The sequence below is a fragment of the Sciurus carolinensis genome, chromosome 17 (genome assembly GCF_902686445.1).
Source record: "Sciurus carolinensis chromosome 17, mSciCar1.2, whole genome shotgun sequence".
In the NCBI taxonomy this organism is placed as follows: Eukaryota; Metazoa; Chordata; class Mammalia; order Rodentia; family Sciuridae; genus Sciurus; species Sciurus carolinensis.
The window spans coordinates 21,724,179-21,742,285 of record NC_062229.1 but is presented as its reverse complement, the minus strand read 5'-3'; the positions used below and the strand labels follow the sequence as shown (position 1 = coordinate 21,742,285).

Below are 18,107 nucleotides of genomic sequence, written 5' to 3'. Positions count from 1 at the left end.
TGCACATGCTGTTCTCTCCGCCGGGTCTGCTATTCCCCTACCTCTCACTTGGTTGGCGCATCCTCTTCCTCAGGATCATCCCCCTGGAGAGGCCCCTCTGCCCACCTGGACTTTGTCCTTCCCCTTGGAGAAGCTCTTGTGTGCATCTACCCACTCCTCTGGTCATTCTCTAATACACCACCATGTTCCATTTTCCTATCAATGCATGTCACTTTCATAACTGATGTCCCCATGAAATTCCACAAGGACTGACCAGGACCCGTCTCAGTCCTTGCTATGTCCCCAGTGCCCACCCCAGGGCCTGGCACACAGTAGCTAGCTGCTCAGCATTTGTTGATTCACTGAATGACCACAACATCCCTATGTCCCATGCAGGGGAGGGAGGACAGAAGCCAGCAAGTGGAGGCTGTGGGGGCCATTTGGACCTGGTTCAATGCCATTTTTCTAGCTGTGTGACACTGGGTGGGTCACCCAGCCCCTCTGAGCAAGTTCTCTCCACCCGTGTTCCAAGTAAATAGGAAGTGACTTGGGGGGTCTCTAGAACACAACCACTGCTATGACTTTTAGTATTATATTGTCATTGTTATTATTATTTCAAAGGTTGGCAGTTTTTCCTTAAGTCTTCAGTCTTTCTATCCAACCCTGGACCACCCCACCCCAAAAGGTGACCGGAGGCTGGACCGACTCACCCTGAGGTGCAGGGTTCTCCTCGCTGAGCTGCTCGCTGTCCAGGGCCCTTCAGTCCTCTGGGTCACTGCCCGGCGCTGGGTGCTGCAGCTGCTGTTCGCGTCCTCTCAGGACCTGGAAGGAGCAGAGACGGGGCGTAGGGTAAAGCAGGACCCAGGCGAGTGGTACGCTGCTGGCTCCTGGCCACAGTGAGCAGACTCCACGTTAAAAGTTAGGTCACCTTGGAAGTTTTAAGGAAACTTAAAATCCGTGGCTTTGTCTGTCCAGCGGGGCCTTGGGTGAGCCCCTGCAGCTCTGTCGCCCCACCCACCCAGGGCCCTCCCTGGAGGACGCTCCTTCTTCCACCAGGTGCTGGACACTGACCACTCTCTCTGCCCCTCCCCATGCTCTTCCGTCCTCCCCCAGGTCGCTCCACACAGCCGCACGTTGGGAGGGGCTGACTTGAAGAAGATGGAGGGGAACACAGCCATGAACTTGGACGTCACAGCTGTCCGTCCATTCTCTCACCAGGATCTGAGATGGGGACAAGGGCCACTTCAATGGCTCAGGGGCCTCCCCTTCCAGCTAAGGGGCCTTGCAGTTGACCCTGGTTCAGGAGGGCAGTTGGGTGGCCCAAGGTCGGCCCTCAGGTCTGAGATTCTGTCCCACTTGGCTCAGGGAAGCTTAGGTTCACTCATCTGCCACCCCCCTCACCTCAAGGGTTTCCTTTGACAAGGTCTTGGGCAACCCGAGGAGGCTGGAGGAGAGGGGAGCCAGGGGGCACAAAGGAGGAAGAGATCAGAGAACCAACGGGAGAGCCAGGTCGGGGCTCCTCAGCTCGGACTGGGTCTCCAGCGGGTGGGGAGACGTGGAGAACGAGAATGTAAGGAACACGCCCAGATCCAGGGCCCCCAGAAGGGCCTCACCCCCCCTCCCACCCCGTCAGGGTTGAACACAGGAAGCAGAGGATCCAGAGATAGCCCACCAGCCAGCTTCTAGGGTTAGGGAATCTGACTCAAAATCTGTTCTGCCCTGCTCAGCTGGGTGACCTTGGGCAGGTGGTAACCCTCTCTGGGCCTCAGTCCTCCTTCCTCCTGTAAATGAGGGAAGGGGGAGCCTGGAGAAAAGGCCAGCTGCCCGAGCTCTAAGGTTGGGGGTTCCCTCCCACTCCGCAGCGGAGGGAATCCCCACCACGCACGGGGGAGAAGCGGGAGTACTGGGAGCAAGGGAGGGGGGACGGGGAATGGGGGTCAGCCCCGGCACGGAGGATGCCCCCGGCCTGACGACCCAGGTCCCCACTCCCATCCCACGGGGTGTCTCCGCGTCCCCAGACCCGGGAGCAGGAGTCCCCTCCTCCCAGAGGCATGGGGGTGGGGTCCGGAGCAGACACAGGGTTCCGCGAGAGGGGGACAGGAGAAGGGACGCCCGCCCCCTCCCGCCGCTCCCCTTCGGATTGCCCGGGTCGGGCAAGTGCCTGGCCTGTTCGCCCACCTAGGAGACGGGGCACGCCGCTGGGACCCCGGCCCTGGGACCCCCCACCGCCCACTCACCGGCCAGAGGCGGCCGCAGCAGCCGGAGCCCGGCGCCGGCCCGAGCGCGAAGACAAGTGCACGGCCGGGCAAGGGCGTGTGAGCCGCGAGGGTGTGCGCGCGCCGCCGCAGAGCTGACCCCCGCCCCGCCGCCCCGGGCCCCGCCCCGCCGCCCCGCCGCCCGGGGAGGGGAGGGGAGGGGAGCCGGGGAGCCGGGGAGCCGGGAGGGCGGGCGGCCGCCAGCGCTCTCCGCCGCGCTCTTCCAGCAAGGGGACGAGCAGGGAATCCCCCTCCCGCCCGCCCCAGCCCGCTCCCCTCAGGGGCGTGACGGCAAATCTCGCAGGACCCTCTGCGGCGGCTGGCCCAAGGCCGTGCGTGCACAAACGGGGAAACTGAGGCCGGGGCAGGGGTCGCCCCAGGCCGGGCCGGCGCCCCGCAGCACAGGACGCGGCTGACCCCGCACTCCCGGGCCCGATCTCCAGTCTCCCGGGAAGGAGCCCAGCCAGCACAAGGCAGGGGAGGAAGCCCTGGCCCTGGGGACTGGGGAGGGTCCAGGTGAGACTAGAGGCTCTGGGCAGCTGGTGACGTTGCCCTGGCTGGAAGGTCCCAGTGAGAAAGGGGGAGTCTAGGTGACCAGAAAACAAACGACAGGAAACTTCTCTATCTTACGTTTGGGTCGGTGATGTGCCCCCTCCCCCATTTCACCTGCCGGATCGCAGACCCCTCTGTGCCTGAATGGCAGAGGCCTGGGCGACAGGGTTGTGAAGGTCACTCTGCCAAATTAGATCAATGCGGCTCCCGGGGTCCGGATCACTGGGGGATGGCCCGGGTAACCCACAGGAAGTCCCTTCGGTGACCTTGGCCCTGCCCAAACCCCTTTCTGCACCTCAGTTTCTCTCCAGCCAAAGGACAGCACCCACCTCCAGGGTCTCTCCAGCTGAGTCTGTGGGGCCGCCGGCTACGTCTCGCTGTTTTCTTCTCCAGCTGCCACCCCCACCCCCAAGGAAGCCTGGCGCCCTCCCAAGCCACCCCTTGCAGCGCCCCTCCCCATTTCTGAGCCCCCACCCACCTTCTGCCGCGGTCTGGGGCAGGGGGCATTCCTCTTGGGAGCCGAGAGGCTTCTACAAACCTCCATTCTCCCCCCCCTCCTTCTTCCATATATTCTAAAAATAGTCCTCCCCCCTCCTCAGTCCCCCGGCCGGGAGCCTGTCGTGAAAGGTACTGCGCTCCCCCCGCAGGGCCCCGGGATTCCGCGGCGCGGGCGGGGCTGGGGGACTCGGACAGCGAGACGGGAGGAGGCTGGGAGCGCACCCCTCTCCCATTGTGTGAGCCAGACGCGCTCAGTGGGAGCCGCCGGCCTGACCCTGACCGTGTGTGCAGGGAATGAGAACAAAGGGGAGAGGGGGCTCTAGGGTCGGTATGGCGCAGGCAGAGAGCTGTGGTCTGGGGAGCCGTGAGTGAGGGGCATACCCAATACCTCCACGGGGGCTACTTTATGTCCCCTGTGGCTGTTCTCTGGTCAAATATGAGGGAGAAAGTCAAAGGCAGCCATAACAAGGGCTCCCCTCACTGAGGGATCCCCTGCAGACACCAACACCCTACCATCACCTATGGAGCCCCTGACCCTTCTCCAGTCCCAAAGCGGGCCCCATTTTCCCTGTCCCCCTACAGTCTTTTCTCCCTAACACAGATCTCTGTCCTCACCCGTGTGGCAGGTCACATCCTTGTCCTGCAAACTACCTTTCCCTCCCTCTCTGTTTTCTGAAACAAGAGGACCGTGATTTCTCGCAGGCCCACAGTCTGGATCCTCCTCCTACTCCACCTATGTCCAAGCCCCTGAGTGGTCTCCCCAGACCACCCAGTACACTCTGGTCACACCCAGCATCTCCACGAACCAGTCCAGCCTGAACCTTTGCATCTGCTGTGCCTCTGCCGTGATCCCCTTTCCCTGCTCTCTCACCTTCCATCCCTACCCTGTCCTCTTCCTGACCTGTTACAAGGTCACCTCCTGCCTAGAAGCGTCCCTTCTCTGGGCACATCACCCGATTTACTGTCCTCACTGCTCTCAGCCCCTGATGTGACCTGTACATTCATCTCGTGCTTCCCCTAGGGAAACAAGGAGCTATGTGCTCCTTGGGCTTGGCCGATGGTCAGAGGACATTGCTGCAGACCCACACCACCCAGGCTCACCCTGCTTCAAATAAGGAAGTGCTGTCCAGGGAGCCACACTAGAAAGTGCCTTGGGGACAAAGCACAGAAAATCCACCACAGCCCCCAGCTGCTGCAGGGATGACTCTTTGGGCAGCAAAATTAAAAAGTCAGGTGGCCACATGTTCCCCACCTGGGAGTGCTAAACCATTTCCAAAATAAAGGGACCCACAGGGAGTGCATTCTTCGCCTCCTGGGTGGAACCCAGGCTGAAGGTCTGTTCCAATGGCAAGTGGGAACAGGGAAGATGAGAACCGTGTTAGGGGAGGCGCTGGGGGGCTGCCCTCTCCCCTCTTGCTACTTTTCCTAATGTTTTATTATCTTACACTTTTGAAACCAAACAGAAAGGTAAAAGGAAAATTGCTTTGTTGAAGGAGACAAAGACCCAGAGAGGGTATGTATCCCTATGGGACCAGGGGCTCAGTTGTCTTACGCGGAGAAATGTAGCTCTCACTCCCTAGAGCCCCTACTATGTGCCATGTACTTATATAATCAGGGAAGGGGGAGCCGGCCAAAAACAGAGAATCCAGGAGATCTCTGTCATCTGGGCTGGGCAGGCCGCTGGGGAGCACAGGATTAGAAGGTCCCTAGGGGTGTGTACGGGTAGCTGGCCAGGACTGGACTTCGGGCAGGTGTGCAAGGCCCACACGAGGGGAGACAGTGGGGGCGCCCCGCGTGCAGGGCGGTGGGGCGTCAGGGAGTCAGAGGACAAAAGCGGCTGCCCTAGGCGTTCAGAAAAGCAACCTAAGGGTTGCCAGAGAAGGTACAGGACACGGAATGGGACACACTGATAACAAAAAACGACTCGTTTATCTGAAAATCAAATTTGAACGGATGCTCAGTATTTTATTTTCTATATTTGGAACTCTTTCTCTGGCACCCAAGCCAATGACTTTCTGCCCAGAGACCCCCGCCCCCCACGCGCCACCCCTGCAGGTCAAGCTGCTGGGGGAGCTGAAAGGACGTCTCCCCGCCCCCACTGCCCGCCCTTCGCGCCTCCAACCCCAGTGTCCCCCTCGTAGCTCCCTTTGTTCCTCTCCTCTCACATTGTTCCCATCCGTTCTCTCAGCGCTCCGGCTCCCCTCCCCCTCCGCGTTCTCTCATCGCCCCCTCCCCTGCCCCCACCCGAGGCTCGCCCTTCCCCTACACCCCGCGCCCCACATCCGCATCTATCGCTCTCCCCCACCGCCCTCGCTCCCGCACCCACCCCTCCTCCTCTCCTCCTGCACCGTCGCCTCCATTCCCTCCCCCGACCGCCCCCAGGGCGCACCAAGGGGAACCCCGGCCGTCGGCTCAGAGCCACGCGCAGGCGCAGAGCCGCCCGGCTTCCCCCAGGCTGACGCCGCCCCCGCACTGCGGCCCGCGCGCCCGGTTGTCAAGGCGACGGCGGGGGCCAGAGCGGGAACCTCGGGAAGACCCCGCTCTCGCACGCTCCCCCGCCACCCCCTCGGCAAACCCCACTCCGGTTTGAGCCGGTTTCCCCACCCCGCCCTCAGTGCGCACTGCGGCGGGAAAGGATTCCCCGGCCCCTAGGGCGAGGGGAGGGGGGGTGTGAAGGGGGATCGGCGCACGCGCACTGAGCCGGCGCGCGAAGGGAAAGCCCAAGCTCGTGAGGCGAGCACCCCCCTACGCAGGCGCAGTGCGCACCCGGCGGTCCCGCGGCCCCGCCCGGTAGTCCTGGCAACGCGCGCGGGGAGGGCTGGGAATGCACGGAACTCCCCTCTCACGCCCCCTCCTGGAGCCGGGGATTCCCAGTCGCCGGCGCGCAGGCGCAGGCCCGGGATTCCGCAGGGGCGGGGCCGGAGTGAGAAGGGGCTTTTCTGTGAAAAAGAACCAATGTCATCAGCGCCGTCTTTATGGCTGAGGGCTGAAGGCGATGCTCTCAGCTCCCGCCCTGAGTCTCAGCTTCATTCTGGTCCCTTTACGTCTCCGGGAGGTCACGCCAGGCGCAGCGCCCACACGCCCGCGATCCGCCAAGGCTCCCCATCGTCCCGGTGAAGCCCCACTCCGTTCCCGGTTGAGGCCGGCGCTGCCGCTTGGCTTCTTCCTTCAGGTTCATCACCACTGACCTTCCCTCACCCCCCGCCACGAGGTTCCCGACGCAGTCGTGCGGGAGGTTCCTTTGCCAAGCGCCTCTTTAGGACACGCTCTTCCCAGGCACCAGCTCACGGATTCTCAAGATAGCCTGGGACCAGGACTGTCTTTTGCCCCATTTTTTAGGGGCGAAAACTGAGGCTCAGACCATTAAGGCCCTAGCCTGAGATCTTAGGAGAGGCGGAGATGGGATTCGAACCCAGGCCTCCATAGTGGGGCGTTATCTGGACCTGTTCTCCGGCTAGGGCACCTGGCTGTGCCCAGGACTCTGCTGCTGCTGTCACATGCCTAGCCAGGGCCTACCCTCCAGGGGCTGCGAGTTCTCTTGACCGGCACAGCCCCCACACCCCACCCGGGAGCCTCTTCGTTGGCGCCCCCCGCTGGGCACTGTACCCCCTGTCCCTTATTCCTCACTGAGGCTTCTTGGGGTCTTTCCCGCATACCCTACAAAGCCTGGAGATGATCTCAGGGTTGGCTCCTGGGGACTTCCAAACTAAGTCCCCGTTCTATCCATGCTAGGTAGTCCTTTCCTATGGTGGGGACGGAAACCGGGGCTTAGAGCACGTTAGGGAAGTGACCCACCTCTGGGCCACAGCTCCAGTGCTGCTGGGTCGCTCTTAATGCCAGTTAGCATTGTTCCAGCGCCCTCCAGACCATCCTTCAGCTGTACTCAATTACTAATGGCACCTCTCCCTTGCTCAGGAAGAGTTGTGACTGCCAGAGTCTGTAAGTACGGTTCCTTCTGCATTTCTGTCCCTGGCCTGGGTGAAGAACTCCTATGCACCCTTCAGGTCCCTCCTCCTTGAGGCCTTCCCTACCCCTGGGCAGAGGCTAGCCCACTTCATGCCAGCCCTGACCCTCTAAGCTGGGGACATCTGTGGGGAACTGCATCTCTCCTGCTGGGAGGAACCAAGGGGGCAAAGGCCTGGAGGGGAACAGGACGGCTGGGGGAGAACCTGAGGTCAAGGAGCAGTGGGTACAGGCAGGGTCCTGCCTGGACGGAGCCTGAAGAGCGACCTGGCAATCCTCCAACCTGCCCCCACCCCATCCTGGGTGACCTCAGTCCCTACAGTACTGAGACCGGGCACACAGCATGGTGCAGGGATGGGACCCAGGGCCTTGCACATGCTCACAAGCGCTCCACCACAGAGCCACACTCTGCCCTTTTTGTTTTTGGGACAGAGTCTCACCAAGTTGCACGGGCTGGCCTCAAACTTGTGATCTGGCCTCAGCCTCCCAAGTGCCTGGACCTTTCCCTTGCGGCATAGCCATTTCCAGGGCCAGTTACTGTCCTTCCGCTGTCCCTGAGCCCACGAGGTTAAGTGCTACAGACGATCAACCCTTGCCAGCCCGAGTGAGCGAGGGCGCAGCCTGGACCCGAGTTGGCTTTCCTGCCTCAAGACCCAAGCACTGCGCTCATCCACCACCTCGTGAACCCATCTGCTTCTCTGGGGACCATGGACTCTGGAAGCCAGAACTGGGGCAAAGCCCACTCCACTCTTCCCAGACGCACAGTCCCCGTCCCACCCAGATCCACCTGCCTGCTGCAGCCTCCAGGCCCTGCCAGCTCAGCGCCCTCTTCCTCCCTCCAGGATGCAGTGACTCATCCTGTTAAGGCAGGCTCAGAGAAAGTCACCAGTGGGACGCCAGCCCAGAATCCATCCCAGACACATTCCCTGTTGAGATAACAGCGAAGAAGCCAGCATCCCCTCACCCCAAGTATGGTGGCAGGTGAGCGCTGGCCCTGAAATGTCACATGACCTCGGGCCAGCATGTCCAGCACCCTGGCAGGCAGCAGAAGGTCATACGGGGGTCTCCGTGGACACGTGTCATGGCCTGAAGTGGGGCCCTGGCCTTTTGCAGCCATGGTCTCAGCTCAGACAAGGGCAGGTACCGAACGAGAACCTTTGTGGCCGCGTTCCCCACCTCGGGCCAACCCTCAGCACCTACCGGCACACACAGGCCTTACCCACCGCCTTTATTGGGTGCTCAGCCCCAGGGCCCCACAGGTGTGGTGGGGGATTGAGGGTGGCACTCAGAGCAGGGGCCCACTGGCGGAAGAGGGTTGGCGGGGTGGCACACAGCCCCAGGGGCAGGTACCAGGGTCCCCGGACTTCTCTGTAATCCTCAGAGCTGACCCAGAGGGAGGGCATTCGGAGTCGGAGTCGCGGCCTGGGCGCCCGTGGGCAGCCCCCCCAGTTCTGGCCTCACTTGGGGGCGTTGAAAGGCAAGGCCCGCTGGTTCATGGGGTTGTCGGGAGAGCGCAGCCACTCCTTCTTCAGCAGCTGCTTCAGCTGCGACAGCCGCATGTTGGGGTTCTCCTGCTTGAGCCGGGGCAGCTGGGCCTCCTCGAAGGCGGTGAAGGCCGCCCGCATGCGGCGCTCGGGGTGCCGGTCTGCCTCTTCCGCCACGCTGGGAGCGCACGGGGTGGCATCAGGGGGCTGCAGGCCCCGCCCCGCCGCCAGAGGCCCCGCCCTGCCCCGCCCCGCCCCACCTGCCCCCAGACCCGAGGGAGGCCCGGCTACCTGAGCACGGCGATGGCGTCCTCCACGGTGCGCGCCTCCACGCTGCCCTCCTCCAGCACGCGGCGGTTCACGTTCTCTTCGAGCGGCACCTCCAGATGGCTCCTGGCTTTCTCTGCTTGGGACAGGCAGACGGCCGGGTGGGTGGTGACAGAGACACACAGTCAGAGATGCAGAGTTCCAAGAAGATGAGACCGTGGCAGAAGCAGCCGGGAGGGAGGGAGGGAGGGAGGGAGGGAGGGGGCGGAAGGGGCCCGGAGGCTGCAGGAGGGAGCAGGGGCCTCCCCACGGCCCTGCCCAGGCCCCCAGCCCTCACGAGGCGCCCACCCACGGCTAGGGTTCCTGGCCTCAGGACCCCCACTCAGGCCCCAGGGAGCACCAGCCACATGCACACACCCATGCTGTCCCAGCCGCCACCACTGTGAAGGGGGACCTGCAGACCCTGGGGTAATCCCACGGCTCAGCATCCAGTGGCCAAAAGGGCCACTCCAGAGTGGGAGGCAGCCCACCTGTGTCCTGGGCCTCCCTGTGCTGATGGTCCCGACGCAGCGTGTCCTCAATTTGGGCACGGGTGACCTTACTGGGGGCCGCCCGGGGGGCCTTGCCACCCTTGAGCTTCGAGTCCTCCTCCTCCAGCAGGCGCTGCGTCTCCTTCTTGCGCTCCAGCTGCTCCAGGCGCCGCTTCTCCTTCTCCTCCTGTGGGGACAGGGGTCAGGCTGAGGGAGCCACCTCATCCCACCCTGCTGGCATGCGGGTCCTGCTTTGCACCCCAGCCAAGCTGCAGGTGGCCTTGATGGGTGCCGGGGACACAGGGGAGCAAGGTGGGCCCAGGGGCTGCCCTAGCAAGAGGCTCCTGTCCTACAGGGGTGTGGGCAACAGGGGATCCTGGCCAGGACAAGCAGTAGCTCTTGGAGCAGTGACACCTGCATGGCAGGAGGGTGGCCAGATGGGGGCCCTTCCTTGGTAGGGGTGGGGCAGGTATGAAGGACCCTGGCAAGATGGGTTTGGAGCTGGTGTGGACACTAAGGGTCACTGTGGAGGGAGAGGGCCGGGAGGAGGGGCCTGGGCCACGGGAGCCCCAGGACAGAGGGGTCTGCTTTGGACTCCAAAGCCATGGAGTTCTGGGCCCATTTGGCAGCTGGCAGACACTGTGTCCAAATGTCCTCAGGCATGTATTAGTGAGGAGGTAGGTCCTGATGCAGCGGGTCTGTGGGACCTGCCGTGGCCACTGCCCTCACTCACCCAGGGGGCCAGGAGGTTCTGCTCTGTTCATAGCACAACCACAGGCTCCGAAGAGCCCCTGTCACCTGCCCAGCACCCCCACAGGGCCCTGCCTCAGACACCCACCTGCCTGCTTACTGCCTGGGACCCTGCCATCTGCCCCTTAAGCTCGAGTTCCCCCAGAGACACCTGCAGCATTCCTGGGGACACTACCTGTGTCTCCAGACAGACCTGAAGAACTGAGGGTCTCAGAAGAGGGGTCCTCACACCTAAGGCCATGCCTGCACCGAGGGAAAGTGGGAGGGTATTCACACGCAGCCACTAGGCTCTGAGACACGGTGTCCGTCAGTCAGAGGCGACTTCAACCTGAAGGTCCTCGACCCACCCACAGCACACAGGCACAGTCCATACTTCCTTCGCCCCCAACACCACTCTGCCCCAGGGTCTTTGCACTGGCTGTTCCTAGCCTGGAGTGTTCTTGCCTCCTCCCTGGCTGCCTCTGGCTCTCTGAGCCTCCCCTACACCACACGGCTCTTTTCTGTGCCCCAGAGATCCATTTTCCAGCCTTCTGATGGCCTCATCTGTCCTGGAGGCGGAGGCCCTGGCCTCAGTTGTGGCTGGCTGCTTTCTGGGCCTGGCTGGCCACATAGCGAGCCGAGGGCCCCCATCCCAAGTGCCCTCCTCCTCCACGGCTCCTCCAGTGCTGGCTGAGGGCTGTGGCTGGAACGTGTCCCCCAAAGTCCGCGAGCTGGGAACTCAGTCCCCAGGATGGGATGCTGGTTTGCAGGCGCGGCCTAGGAGTGTTCTAGACTAGACATGGTCGTGAGGTGGGACGTCGGTGGCACCTGTGGTCTAAGATCCATCCCCAGGCTGCTGTACCCCAGGGACTCCGCCCTCCTCCAGGCAGTGAGCCTGGAGCACCTGGGGGCCTGCTGGGCTGTGCGGCCCACTTGTCCCCAGCCCTGGGGTGTCCAGCAGGTGGTGACAGAAGTGTGCTAAAAGAATGGATGTATTCTGGAAGGTTCCAACAACTTCGGAAGGACATGAAGACGGGGTTGTCAGAGTCACAGGGCCGACGGCAGTGCTTGGCGTGCATCATTTCTTGTTAGGTTGTGGTGGTGGCACGCCTGTGGCCCCAGCTGCGGGACGTGAGGCAGGAGGGACACCTGAGCACAGGAATCCAAGGCCAGCCTGGGCCGCACAGGAGGCCGCTCAATGCCAAGGCAGCCGTGGAGGAAGGGTGGGGTCAGCCAGCAGCAGGGCCTGCCCAGCACCGGCCAGGCCTGGGCCCCACACCAGGGAGACACACGCACACCACGGACACCATGCACACTCACACACACCTGACGCACACTTGTGTGCTCACACACACGCACACACAATTTTTCACAGCCACTCAGTTTCATGCAGAGCAGGACATTCGGCAATAGGCAGCCCAGGTGGCGTGCAGAGGGCGCGTCCTCTCTCTCGGTGGGATACTTCAGAGCCATCAAAAAGGAGCCCTATGCCAGGCCCTGGGCACAAGTCCGTAATCCCAGCAGCTCAGGAGGCTGAGGCAGGAGGATCGTGAGTTCAAAGCCAGCCTCAGCACAAGTCAGGTGCTAAGCAACTCAGCGAGACCCTGTCTCTAAGTAAAGTACAAAAAGGCTGGGATGTGGCTCCGTGGGAAAGCACCCCGGGTTCAGTCCCAGGTATAAGAAAGCCCGAGACCTGAGCCTCGGAGGACTGAGCCGGAGCCCAGAGGCGCACAGCAGTGCCCATCACCAACGCGAAATGCCACCGCTGGCGCTCTGGATGACAGTGCAGCCCACAGGGGGGAGTACTGGTTTTCAGTGTCTGGAGCAGCATGGATTTTTTTTTTTTATCAAAACAATACATTTAATTTCATTTTGATTTTCTGCAGTGCTGGGAACCAAACCCAGAGCGTGTGCAGGCTGGGCAGATGCCCTGCCGCAGCCCCCTGGTGTTTTAAAGCAGCTCTCAGGGAAGGAATGAAGGGGGACCAGGTGCGCTCCAGAGAGGCCCGGCACCCAGCAGTCGGCGGAGGCGGACAGACCCCGAAGCCACACCGCAGTGGAGAAGAACCAGCACTAAGCATGGCGTCTGAGTGAGGGGCACTGGACAGAGGGCACGTCCCGCGCGAGTCCACTTTGCACGACTATAACGCAGCACCTGAGGCAGCTGACTTCATAAAGAAAAGAGGTTTATTTGGCTTGTGGTTCTGGAGGTCAGAGAAAGGCCAGGCAGGCCCCACTGGCCAAGTCTGTGGTAATGGTCATTCCCAAGGTGGCACTGAGCATCACCGGTCGAGATGAGGAGTGTGTGCGCTTGTGTCTCCCCTCTCTGCCTGGGCTCTGCCCGACGACCTTGTCCAACCCAGTCACTCCCAAAGGTCCCACTCTAAACAGCACGCCTGGCGGGAGTTCCCGCCTCTTCATCTCTGAGCCCAAAACCTGGGCAGCGATTAGCCTGCCTGAGTTGGGGGCCACCTGATTCAAAGCGGAGCGCCACACGGATGCCTTCACTGGGCATTCAAGAGCCACGCCCACCCGGGGACTGGGGGCGGGCGGGGCTTTGCCAGCGGCAGCTGTGCCTGTTTGCAAAGCTGCCATCTGTGGCTCCTTCTATGCCAGTGTCAAGGTCTAGTGGCCGCAGGGTTCTGCTGGCCCCTAAACGAAGTCTAAGCTGGCCACCTCTGCTCTCCGCTTCTCCCGGAACGTGCTGCGCAGGCGCCTGGCCAGCTGATGCTCCGGGCCCCACACCTAGGGCAAGGGTGACCTGCGGCACTTCCTGCCTTCTCTGTGCCTCGGTTCCCTCGCTTGGGGAACGGGGAGCACCCCATCCCCAAGATGAAGGCGTGGGAGGCCCCGAGGCCCCAGCCGGAGCAGGCCCCAGGCCCCAGGGCTGCGCCTCCCTTCTAGATGGGGGCCTTTGGCAAATACTGATTTTTCCTTCTGCCTTTTCAGCCGTGAGGTCGTCAACACTTTGATGAGTGGAAGGACGGAGGAAGTGGGGCCAGGGCGGTCAGGACCTGACCAGAACCTGACCACGCAACCCAGAGCCTTGCACGGGCCAGCAGGCCCCAGGCACCGTGAGGGCGGGGACGGAAGGGAAACCAGTGACACTGTGTTCGCTGAGAACGAGGTAGGAGCCCCAGCACAACGAGGTGGCCGCAGGCTGGGCGGTAGGACGTGGCCCTCAGGCTGGCTCAGGGCTGCTCACCAGACACCCTGGGCCAGAACAGCGGCTCGCTGGCGCCACCTACTGGGCCCAGCAGGTCAGCACGGCCCGGAGCCACACCTGACAGCAGGTGAGCAGCTGGGCCTGGCCCTGCTCACAGGGACTGTCCACCACCAGAGCAGGTCGCAGTCGGCAGCGGAGCCCATCACAGCACTCTGGCCACAGTTCTGTTGGCACCTGGGGCTGTCCCTGCACCACGGGTTGGGCAGCATCCCCGGCCTCCGCCTAGCAGGTGCCAGTAGCCCCTCAGGAGCAGGCTCCCAGCAGGACTGACCAGTCTAGCGCCACCCTGGCATTACTCTGAAGCAACGAGCCATAGGGAGCCAGGCCTGCCCCGCCACTCCCTAAACCAGGCGAGCGCTCGCCACCCCAGGGCCTTTGCACAAACTGCACCCGCTGTCTCCACCTCCCTCCCAGCAAGTTCAGTGCTTCCAGCCTTCCAGGCCAACTCCCCTCCACGCCACCAGTTAAGTGCCGGCCAGCGCCCTGCCCACCTTGCGCTGCTCCTTCCTCATGACGTGTTTGTCCTCGTCCTTCCAGTAAGCATCCTCCAGCTCCTTCTGCTTCTTGGCATCAGCTGCCGCCTTGGCCTCAGCCCTCCGTGCCCGGGCCGCCGCCGACTTGGTGTTCTCGCCCTGGAACTTCTTGGGCATCCCTCAGCAGGCTGCAGAGAGGGCACAGTGGTGAGGGGAGGCAGCACCCTGGACGCACACCTGCGCTTCCATCCTCCACCCCGGGGGCTATGAGGCGAGGCTCGCGGCCTCCCTCCCTCCCTCTAGTATCTTCTTAAGGTCAGCCCGGTGTGGTGGTGCACGCGTCATCCCAGAAACAGGAGGCCGAGGCAGGAGGATCGCACGTTCAAGGCCAGCCTGGGTAACTTAGGGAGGCCCTGTCTCAGAATGAAAAATAAAAGGGCTGGGGACATGGCTCAGGGACACAGTGCCGCGGGACCACAGAAACACACCCGAAGGCGAAATCCACAGACGCAGAATGAACCACTTGAAAGTGTCCCGCGGGCCGACGAGAGCCACCTGGTCCAGGCCCAGAGCACTTCCACCTCCACAAAAGGAGACCCGCCCCTCCCGCAGTCACTCCCCACCTGCTCCCCAGGCCTGATGCTTCTGACAAATGGAGGCCTACACTGCACATCCTCCCGCGCACGGCTCGGGCGCCTGGCGTCCTGTTTCCAGGGCGTCCCTGTACCTGGGAGCCTGTCAGTGCTTCATCATTTTCATGGTTGACTCATATTCCACCGAAGGATATGTCACTTTCTTAGGGTATCAGGGACTGAATCCAGGGGTGCTCTACCACTGAGCCGGATGCTTAGCCCTTGATTTTTCATTTTGAGGCAGAGCCTCACCAAGTTGTCGAGGCTGAACTCATGACCTCCTGCCTCAGCCTCCTGCGTAGCTGAGATGACAGGCACGCGTCACGTGTCCTGCTGACATGCCAGGCATTGGGGATGGACACCTGTGTTGTTTCTGCTTTTTGGCTTTTCTGAGTCATTCTACAGTGGACTCCAGTGTCCCTGCCCTCTCTGCCACTAGGACTCAGGTTCCACAGAACTGAGGTCAAGTCCCCGGGTCAGTAGTAGCCACGGTAAGCTACTCAGGAGAATTCTGGACACAAGCAAAGCACGTGGGCAGGGCCCAGGGCAGGAAGGAGGCTGGTGTTCTAGGCCGGCGCAAAGAAGCAGGGTGGGGAGGGAGCGGGCAGGGCGGGCAGGGCGGGCAGGGCCAGGGGGCCTGGGCTGGGGGCGCAGCCTTCAGCAGGGCGTGAACGCGTTCTCAGAGGCAGCTCCCAAGCCCCCGCGGCTGTGGCGTGGCTGGGCAAGGCTGCAGCGGAGCCACACGGTGTCACGGGCAGGGCTGGAGCCAGGCAGTGATCGTGACTGGGCTGCCGAGCGGTGGACACGCCAGGCCGCTGGCTGGCTGGGTGGTACTTATTCCGCAGCTGAGGCTAGTGAAGTGGCGCACGGGAGATCCCAGAGCCGGCTAGCGGAGGGGCCAGGAGTCCAGCATTCCCAGCCCCTCAGTCCTGTGTCCTGACCTCTGTCGCACCCCAGGGTCCCAGCCGGCCCCTCAGGAAACATCGGTGCAGGTCAAGGCGCTGGGGTCACTGGGGCCCCTCAACCCTGAGACTGGGGAGAGCAGGGTGGAGTGGGGACACCAGACTGGGCCAGGGAGTTGGGCACAGAAGCTGGAGTGTGCCTGAGGCTGAGGTCCCTGACCCACACCCTCCCGGCCCTCCTCAGCCCCAGCCAAGTGGTAAGTGCTGGTTACCATTAGCGAGTGCTGACGGGACAGCCCGCAGGAAACCTGCCCTGGAATCCCCAGGAGAGCACGGCCGGGGTCCCCAAGGCGCTGGCTGGCGAAGCCCCTTGCTGCCCTTTCCACCCTTTCCCTGCTTCTCCTCTTGCCTTACCGGGCGGCAGCCACACTGGCCTCTTGGTCCCTCTTCAAAGCCACGCAGGCTTCTGCCCGGGGCCTTTGAGCTCGCTCTGCCCCGCCCTGGATACCCTCTGTGCCTTTTCATCTAGTAAACAGCTCGGGAGCTGCCACCTGCGGGAAGCCTTCCGAGACCTCCCGATTCTTTCAGACCACAAACTTCTCCTGGAGACACGTATCTGGGCTGCTATTTTAGATCCAGTTAGGTGATTATCTGATAAGTGTCCCGCTTTCCCACCAGGCTGGGAGTGAGCAGGTGGCTGACTGCACAGCAAAGAGGCCTCCCCAGAACGGAACCGGCAGGACTTCCCAACCGCCAAGTCAGAGAAAATCTCTGTTCAGCCACCAGCCGTGGCATCCTTGTCATGGCTGCCCAAGATTATACACACGCTTGGTTTTCTGCGTGGTCATTTCTCCTCACACCTGTCATTCAACAAACACACAGAGCAACTAGTGGGCATGGGATGCTGTGCAGAGTGCTGGACACCAGCTTCCCGAGTGCGTGGGACTCCCCGCCCAACAGGAAGACAGAGGACTTGCGGGAGTTACAAGATGCGACCAGGTGGGCTGGGCCTGCGGCTCAGTGGTAGAGCACTTGTCTGGCATGCACGAGGCCCAGGGTTCCATCCCCAGCACCGCCAAAATAATAATAATAATACGATCAGAGACGTGCTGCTCAGGGCACAGGGAGGGGGCTTCTCTGACCCAGCCTGGGTTGATGGCCTCTTAGAGAAGGTGCTAAAGTAGGGGACCCTGAGCCTGCAGAGGTGTGCAGGAGACAGCTCGGGAAACGGGGTCTCCATTCCGGCACGATGGGAAGGTGTGGGGGGCCTTTGAGCAGCACCTGTGGGTGAGACTGGGCCCTCCGGGGTGGGTGAGGTGGTGGACTGAAGGGCCAGCACAACTAGGAGGCCAAACGGGGTCCAGGGAGTGGATCAGGCAGGCCGTGGGATCCACTTCAGTGGGAACTGAGACCCACCTGACTGGGGGTGAATGTAACAGAACAGAGGATAAAGCTCACAGCTGCCTCCTCCGAGAAGCCCTCCCAGTGCCCTCTGGGTCACGCCATCCCAATCCCTAATCCCACTGCAAGAGGGCGTCTGCATCCAGCTCGGTCATCCTCGGAGTGCAAGCTGTTCAGTGCATCGTGGGTCTGGGTGGCCTCCAACACGATGCCCTCTGGCTTTCGGTCCCCAGGTCCGAGAAATGGGCACAGCCCCCCTCGGAGCTGTCAAGACTGGGCGCCAGAAGTGCCCATGTCTCCGAGCACCCCACCTCCAGCCTTCCCGAAGGTAGACCGGCGCCGAGCAATCCCCGCAGGGCCCGTCCGCCCCCCAACACCCGGGCTCCGCCCGCGCCGCGGCCGCTCCTACCTCCTTCCCCCAGCGCCGGCCCGGTCGCGCCTCCGTGACGTCACCACAGAGCCTGCGCGCTGATCTTCCGGTGGCGCGCGCTCATTGCGTTACCATGCCGTCGCCATCTTGGTAAAGGAAATGCTGGTCGGGCCTCACACACAACCCTAAGTCGTCAGCCATTTCTTCTATTTTATAAAACGAGGATATTTCGTAAATACTCATTATTTCTTCTCATTTCACATACTGAGGTGCCAGGATTGTGGATATAAGGTATAATCCAGAACATTACCTTTACCAAGATGGCCGCTGCCCGGATGAAAGATGGTGGCCTCTATTTCACACGCGTCCGACGGTATCAGCCAGGAGTTGCCTGGCCGCCAGGGCGCGCCGGTGATCCATATGGGGAGATGATCCAGGTTGTTAGAGGTAAGACTCAATTGGTCCTTCACAGAGTTTGAGCTTTGAAAGCGCTTTCCAAGTCCAAGATCTTCGTCCCACTCGCCATGCTAGGGCACAGGAGAGAAAGGGGCGTAGAAATTAACACCCTCCGCCGCTGTGCAGCTGGAAAACTGAGGCTGAGAGATCAGGGATTGAATTTGGCTAAAATGTAACCCCGAGCGGTTCAAAGTCCTCTTCTTTTGTTCCTACTGACCTCTCCTCCCGGATTATCGACTCTACCGCCCTTATTTTTATTTTTCTATTTTTGTTTTTTTAACTTTATTTGGATTTTTCCTTTGTCTACATTTTTTTTTTTTTTTTTTTTTTTTTTTTTTTTAAATAATGGGTATTGAACCCGGGGCACTTAACCACAGAGCCACATCCCGA

At 61.8% G+C, this 18,107-nt stretch overlaps 2 protein-coding genes across 8 annotated transcripts in view; both read right to left on the bottom strand.

The window, feature by feature from the left end:
* Window positions 1-3,345, bottom strand: part of Kcnn1 (potassium calcium-activated channel subfamily N member 1) — a 28,852-nt gene extending 25,507 nt beyond the window's left edge. Inside the window, exons 1-2 of one of the 3 annotated variants that reach the window (XM_047531353.1) lie at window positions 3,265-3,345; window positions 690-801 (exon numbers count right to left, since the gene is read on the bottom strand). The gene's annotated coding sequence lies outside the window, so the exon portion shown is untranslated. Of the gene's footprint in view, window positions 1-689; window positions 802-2,216; window positions 2,301-3,115; window positions 3,149-3,264 lie in introns of those variants that run through there. The other 2 variants (XM_047531355.1, XM_047531354.1) reach the window with 2 other exon arrangements.
* Window positions 3,346-8,041: 4,696 nt separating this feature from the next.
* Ccdc124 (coiled-coil domain containing 124) lies at window positions 8,042-17,724 on the bottom strand. 5 transcript variants are annotated; one of them, XM_047530168.1, is made up of 6 exons: window positions 17,572-17,724; window positions 17,301-17,467; window positions 13,975-14,144; window positions 9,529-9,715; window positions 9,023-9,137; window positions 8,047-8,909 (listed from the first exon to the last, which is right to left on the bottom strand). In XM_047530168.1, exons 3-6 carry the CDS (start codon window positions 14,131-14,133, stop codon window positions 8,705-8,707), a joined length of 666 nt encoding a protein of 221 aa, XP_047386124.1. In that variant the 5' UTR covers window positions 14,134-14,144; window positions 17,301-17,467; window positions 17,572-17,724; the 3' UTR covers window positions 8,047-8,704. The 5 variants fall into 5 exon arrangements, with proteins under 5 accessions (XP_047386128.1, XP_047386127.1, XP_047386125.1 ...); XM_047530172.1 differs by lacking the exons at window positions 17,301-17,467; window positions 17,572-17,724 and adding an exon at window positions 16,772-16,796 and having other exon boundaries at window positions 8,042-8,909; XM_047530171.1 differs by lacking the exons at window positions 17,301-17,467; window positions 17,572-17,724 and adding an exon at window positions 15,905-15,929 and having other exon boundaries at window positions 8,043-8,909.
* Between the last annotated feature and the right edge of the window lie 383 nt (window positions 17,725-18,107).

Coding starts and splice junctions, on each gene's coding strand:
- Ccdc124 (XM_047530168.1), bottom strand. CDS start 14,133: ATGCCCAAGAAGTTCCAGGGCGAGAACACCAAGTCGGCGGCGGCCCGG. Junction 9,716..13,974: donor TGAGGAAGGAGCAGCGCAAG/GTGGGCAGGGCG, acceptor CTGTCCCCACAG/GAGGAGAAGGAGAAGCGGCG. Junction 9,138..9,528: donor CAGGGAGGCCCAGGACACAG/GTGGGCTGCCTC, acceptor GCCTGTCCCAAG/CAGAGAAAGCCAGGAGCCAT.